The following is a 7,040-nucleotide window of genomic DNA, read 5'->3' as shown; positions in this document are numbered from 1 at the left end:
TCCTTAATTAATGTTTTCAAGGTTAACTAACTGTTTATTAAGGATTAAGTAATGTTAAAAAATTTAGTCATTATAAAGTTTTTTCTCTTACTTTCTGTAAAAGAATATAATTGTCTTTTTTTAATTTTAGAAAAACTCTGAAGATGAAACTAGTATGCCAGTTCATATCAAAGTGAGCAATGAAATTACAATTATATAAAGAGTTCTGTTCTGGACAAATAATGGTTTAACTAAGCTTTTATTTCGGTTCTTTTTCAGCTGATGGGTGCTTTGAACGATGACGATTCTTCAGTTTGCAGCACAGTCAATCTTCAACCTCCAGAGCCTGAACCTGAAGAAATAGTGGAAGAAGAACCAGAACCCGTGGAGCCAGAATCCTGCTTCACTGACAGTATGAATTATTATTTTTGTCATTATTTTTAAACAATATAAACATCATAATATTTTCACATTTAATTTTTTTGTTTCTTTTATCTTCAGAATGTGTGATGAAGTGGCCGTGTTTGACCGTGGACATTTCCAGCGGCAAAGGCAAGCTGTGGTGGAACCTTCGTAAGACTTGCTTCACCATAGTGGAGCATGACTGGTTCGAAACCTTCATAATTTTCATGATCCTCCTCAGCAGTGGAGCTCTGGTGAGGACTTTTAAAACCATTTGCCATCAGAGCATATACCACGATTCTGTTGGGACTTTAAACGTCTCCTCTTTGCAGGCTTTTGAAGACATACACATAGAACGACGCCGCACCATCAAAATCTTTCTGGAGTATGCTGACAAGATTTTCACCTACATCTTTGTCATCGAGATGCTCCTTAAATGGGTCGCGTACGGCTTCAAGACTTACTTCACCAACGCTTGGTGCTGGTTAGACTTTTTCATTGTGGATGTGAGTTTAGCTGCGAAGCATCAGAGCTGGTATATTCCAACTATGACTCGTGCTTCAAAGTCTTTGCTAACGTTTAAATAGGAATTGCTTTGGTTCTGCCACAGGTCTCCTTGATTAGTTTAGTGGCCAACTGGCTGGGATACTCCGACCTTGGACCAATCAAATCGCTCAGAACCCTGAGAGCACTGAGGCCTCTTCGAGCGCTGTCAAGATTCGAAGGCATGAGGGTATATACGTTTTATTTGTATATTAGCACAGGTGTTAGCCCTTTGCATGCCTTACAGTGATTTAGAAGAAATAAACTTGTAATTTTAAATGCATTTTTGTGTTAATTTGATCGACTTGTGTTTAAATGCATGCTTTCAACATGGCTGCCTGCTGTATGAGAGCTGACAGAGGTAAGTGTTCTGAAGTCTATTTGCAACATTTATTAGCCCACTGTCTTACTGAGACCCCCTTTACACTGGGTGACAACCCTGAAATTATTAACCAGAATAAAAGTGGTCTCTGCAGGGTCTTGGTGAGGTTGTAGCAATGTTGTGGTTTATGATGACGTAATGGGGTCCTGGTTGGATCTTGGTGGTGGTCTATTTATAACTTGTAACCCTCATCTGGGTTATAGGGCTGGTTATTGCAAAGCTCTCACATATGTAGCTGCAGCATCCAATATAAGCTCTTCAAGTGCCAATAAACGCTACAGCCAATGAGGTATATTCAATAGAGGAGCTGTCGCCGTGACTTTTCATGGTCAGAATGAGTAGCCATCTTGTGCAGGGGAAGGACTGTGCATCCTGCAGGAAAAACCTTGGTTACTAGTCTAAATTTGTGAAAGGAAAAATGTATCATCTGCTGAAATTAAATAAGGGTGGGCTTGTCGGTCCTTCTTGGGAGACTCTCCAGAGGTCCATGAATATGATTTCAGCAACAACACAGACTGTTAGCTGTTAAAGCTGAATGTTGTAACTATGATATGTTAAATTTAGGTCACCACATTGATAAAATTCAGTTTGCAGTTGAAAACTATTGTTTAAATTTGATAGAAATTTCCCCTCTGAGGGACAATAAAGTTTTATTTTCTATTGTTGCCAATTTACAGATGTCTGAAATAAATTATGTTTCTAAAAGGCAAAAGCCAACCAAATTAATCCTTTTTAGCGATCATGAACAATGAACTGTAATTTATTTTGATTAGAATTGCAGTTGGAAATATATTGCTTCAATTAACTTGTAAAATTCTGTAATACAGAGGGGTGCAGTTTTCTGGCTGATCACTGATCTTTAAAAAGTCTGATCTGCCTGTTTGATCTTTGGCCGATACAATGTTTTTCAAAAAGTGACTCTGTCGGGTGTTATAAGGTCACAATAACCTTCAATGTTCCACTTGTATTGAAAAAACATTGAAACATACTCTTGAAACAACACAAACTTGTTTTAACTGGACATTYGATAGTGCTCACAGCAGAGCAAAAGGGGATAGTGGCTGATTTTCAGACCTTTGTGGAGATATWTGAGAAGCAGATCTTTTCCATTGATCTCATCTGAGTATCAGATCTCRGATCTCCCAATATTTGGGAAATTGGTGCCCCCCTAGATTGTTGTTCACATTGTAAGCCATCATCTTCAATTTATTCTCTGCAACATGAAATCACACTGACACCTAGGTACACAAATACGAACTGGGTAGAACATAACAGACAATTTAAAATGATTCAGCTCCTTGCAGTATCTCATTATTTGACACACCCATGAGGTGTTTTGCTCTAAAGAACGATTTAATAAGTTGCTAATATTTGTAACTCAGGACTCAAGGTGAAGATCAACCAAGTCATGCAGGACAGGCACCGATGGAAGCAGGTCATAGGTCACCTTCTACCAAAGTATGACCAAGAAGAAGAATAAGGAGAATATTTGTGAACCTGATCTGGAAACATACATGTACAGTYCAACTTGAAAACCATAGCTGCTGATTTTTTATAGATCATTTCATGAGAATTGCTTTCTTTAGTAAGGCAGGAAACGTGGGAAACCAGTTATTTTCACAACTAAACAATTTCTTTGGCCTTATTCAAAAGTATTTGTAGCAATCCATGCAGAATCTTTTAGAACAGCAGATTTCTTCCATGCCTAATTAAATCAAAAAGTTGGACAAAAAAGTAATAGTTACTTGGGATTCTACTTGGAAATTTAGCAATGATACATTGTTTGCATTGACATGCGTCCCTCACAAGATGGTGCAAGCTCATACCACAGTGTTAAAGGTTCTGAAGCGGGCCTGTTGCCTCTTTTCGGTATACCTCATTAGGTGCACCATGGTCAGTCATATTTCCAAAGATATTTGATAAATAGTAAMAGAATAGCAGCGTTATGATTCTGRCACCATCAACCCATTTTCCAGTTGGTTGTTCAGTCATAGAAAGCAAAACAGGGTCATCAAGCAGTGTGAAGCGTAATTTAGACATCACTCCAAAGGTTTCTATCAAAGTCGATCACAGTTCTTTTTATTGGCCCAGGTTGTGGTGAATGCGCTCGTTGGAGCGATTCCCTCCATCTTCAACGTGCTGCTGGTCTGTTTGATTTTCTGGCTCATCTTCAGCATCATGGGCGTTAATCTGTTCGCTGGCAAGTTTTATCGCTGCATCAACACCACCTCGGGTGAACTCTTCCCCATGTCAGAGGTCAACAATCACAGTGAATGCATGGCCCTGAAGGAGGCCACACAGGAGGCTCGCTGGGTAAACGTCAAAGTCAACTACGACAATGTTGGACAGGGATACCTGTCTCTGCTTCAAGTGGTAAGGATGCTTTTGAAATTAATATTTTTGTTTTTTTAAATGCCACTGTATTAGATGAAAATTCGAAGAACTTCTAAACTTGCAGGCAACCTTTAAAGGCTGGATGGACATTATGTARGCTGCTGTGGACTCAAGAGAGGTAATAATGATTTCAAGACCATAGCTCAGGGGTTCTGAATCCAATGCATACATAACATGTTCTTTTTTCCATTTAGGTTGAGGAGCAACCATCTTACGAGATCAACCTCTACATGTATCTATATTTTGTTATCTTCATCATCTTTGGTGCCTTCTTCACCTTAAACCTCTTCATCGGTGTCATTATTGATAATTTCAACCAACAAAAGAAAAAGATGAGTATAATTAGGAATACATTTTCACGAAAACGATTGTTCTCAAAGTGAATAATTGTTCCTTTCTTTCATTGCACTTGGGAGACAAAGATATTTTCATGACGGAAGAGCAAAAAAAATACTATGAGGCCATGAAGAAACTTGGTTCCAAGAAGCCGCAGAAGCCAATCCCACGCCCAACGGTAAATATGTATTCATTAGTAATCCTAACAATTTATGTCAAATCTGCTGACTTTGATTCGACACTGATCATCTCTTAACAGAACCCAATCCAGGGCGTGGTGTTTGACTTCATCAACCAGCAGGTCTTCGACATCTTCATCATGGTTCTCATCTGCCTCAACATGGTGACTATGATGGTGGAAACCGATGACCAAAGTCCGGAGAAGGAGGATTTCCTTTTTAAGCTGAACGTGGCGTTCATCGTCGTCTTCACCGGGGAGTGTGTGCTGAAGCTCTTCGCGCTGCGGCAATACTTCTTCACCAACGGCTGGAACATTTTTGATTTCATCGTTGTCATCCTGTCGATAGCTGGTGGGCACGAAGTATTGCAGTAGTGGCTGTGAAACTGCTTTGGAAGAAGTAGCGTGTTGACACGATTCATTCTTGTGTTTCAGGTACGATGCTCTCAGATTTAATCGAGAAGTACTTTGTGTCACCGACTCTCTTCAGGGTGATCCGGCTGGCCAGGATTGGCAGGATTCTGCGTATCATTAAAGGAGCTAAGGGTATTCGGACGCTTCTCTTTGCTCTGATGATGTCCCTCCCTGCTCTGTTCAACATCGGCCTCCTGCTCTTCCTTCTCATGTTCATCTTTGCCATCTTTGCCATGTCAAATTTCGCCTACGTCAAAAAGGAGGCTGGGATCGATGACATTTTTAATTTTGAGACGTTTGGTGGTAGCATTATCTGCTTGTTCCAGATTACGACATCAGCGGGCTGGGACGGGCTTTTGCTTCCGATGCTGAACCGGGAGCCTCCGGACTGCGATCCAGAATGCGAAAACCCAGGCACGGATGTGAAAGGTAACTGCGGCAGCCCGCTGATGGGCATGGTGTTCTTCTGCAGCTACATCATCATTTCCTTCTTAGTCGTGGTCAACATGTACATCGCCATCATCTTGGAGAACTTCAACGTGGCCCAGGAGGAGAGCGGCGACCCCCTCTGCGAGGAAGACTTTGAGATGTTCAATGAAACGTGGGAGAAGTTTGACCTGAACGGAACGATGTTCATCAAGTACAGCCAGCTCTCAGATTTCTGCGATGCCTTGCAGGAACCACTAAAGGTTCCAAAGCCCAATCTGCTTCACCTGATCAAAATGGATCTGCCCCTGGTGATTGGGGACAGGATCCACTACCTGGATGTGCTGTTGGCTGTCACTCAGATGGTACTGGGAGACACGGTGGAGATGGCGGCCATGGCAAAGAGCGTTGAGATTAAGTTCTCTTTAAGCAACCCCACAAACGACTCCTTCGCACCTATTACCACAACCGTACGCCACAAAGAAGAGCAGAGGGCTGCTGTGGTTGTTCAGAGGGCCTACCGCAGACACCTTCTGAAGCGCTGCGTACGCCACGCCGCCTTCATGCACCGATTAAAGAGGGTGGGTAGAAAAGACGAAAGTGACGATCCTCCCGAGAAGGAGGGGTTGCTCACTCGAAGGATGGGGGTGCTCTATGGGAGCAACACAGACCTCGCTGAGGAAATGGAGCAAAATGATTTGCAAACTCTAGCAACCCAGGAGCAACTTAACGCAGAGACAGCGTCACAGTGTGACCACAAGCCCCGTGAGCCAAACATAATTGTCGTTCCTGTTGAAATTACAAATGAGGTTTTATTACATTCTGCCCCCAATCGACACCTCCTGAAAGAGTCTGTTGTATGACGAAGATAAAGATGTTGTACACTAGATTCTTCTTTTTTTTAAACAGTAAATAAATCAGTGCTAGTCAGTTCAAAGCTTCTGAAGTTAACTTTATTTTGAAAGAACAATTTAGAGCTTGTTGATGCAAACAATCACTTCAGTTGTTTTTTTATGGAACCTTTAGCAGGATAGACTATAACAGGGGTGGCCAAGGTGGGTTTTTGTGTAGGGGGTGGGGGGTGCATACACAAATGAAAAAAGATGGCAGCCAAAGCTAATTCCAAGTGGCTTTAATTCAGCTGTTTTAATAAATACTGGGCTAATTTTTTTTTTGTGATCATAGCTAAGAATGATAAAAAAAAAACATACTGAATGTTAGTCACAACTTATCATTCAGTCATTTTTAGACATACAAAACTAAAGATTAGTGTAGAAGTAGCCAAACAACAAGCTTTACCAAGTTCTTAACGCTAATCAAAAATTCAAGATGGCCACTACAATTAATTTTAAAAGTCTATCATTCAGCTGTTTTAAGACTTCTTAAGATGAGATTTACTGTGGGGTAGCTAAGAATGATCACATGCTGATTGTCGATGCTAATTCCCAATTAAGCTAACCACTTACGCTAATGCTAATTTTACAAAGGGTTTTAAGTCAGCCATTTTTAAACATACACAGCTGAAAATAAACATGGTACAGCAGTATCAGAGAACAACCTATAACAAAATTACAAATATAAAACCCAAGATTCCCACCCTCTTGTAATTGGAGGTGGCAGCTGGGGAGGCCAACCAGGTTCCAGGGGTGGCTCTGGTTCCCCCTCTGACTCCACCCCTTAAGRTGTCTTTTTCAATGGTGAAACAGGAATCCATGTTTTTATTATAGTAGCCATAATAATCAGCAAAACTGGAGTGAGAAAAAATTATAACATTCAGAATTTAAGGCCTTGTCTAACCCACGTTGGATATTAATTTTTATAGTGAAGACAAGTATTCCAGTATTTTTGTTAAAAATTTTCATTAAATGAATTTTCTATAAAAACTATCTAAAGTAATTTAGAGAGGGCCTGAAAAGGCTGCCTTTTATTCACCCCACCCCCACCCTTTTTGTTTTTACTCAAAAATCACCAGTTTAGCTCTTCTTG

The 7,040-nt window shown here is 40.7% G+C and overlaps 1 protein-coding gene across 1 annotated transcript; it reads left to right on the top strand.

Annotated features, from left to right (window-relative positions):
- Window positions 1-258: 258 nt before the first annotated feature.
- Window positions 259-6,260, top strand: LOC106536678 (sodium channel protein type 4 subunit alpha A-like; the record flags this gene model as incomplete). The annotated part of the gene is given in 10 exon segments (XM_014033999.1): window positions 259-391; window positions 481-635; window positions 714-887; window positions 992-1,114; window positions 3,398-3,679; window positions 3,765-3,818; window positions 3,895-4,032; window positions 4,110-4,214; window positions 4,296-4,566; window positions 4,650-6,260. Coding segments are annotated over 10 exon segments (2,703 nt in total), but the record flags the coding sequence as incomplete, so codon positions are not given.
- Window positions 6,261-7,040: the final 780 nt, after the last annotated feature.

The sequence above is a fragment of the Austrofundulus limnaeus genome, unplaced genomic scaffold, assembly GCF_001266775.1.
Source record: "Austrofundulus limnaeus strain Quisiro unplaced genomic scaffold, Austrofundulus_limnaeus-1.0 Scaffold1930, whole genome shotgun sequence".
Taxonomy (NCBI): Eukaryota; Metazoa; Chordata; class Actinopteri; order Cyprinodontiformes; family Rivulidae; genus Austrofundulus; species Austrofundulus limnaeus.
This window is presented reverse-complemented; position numbering and strand designations above follow the sequence as displayed.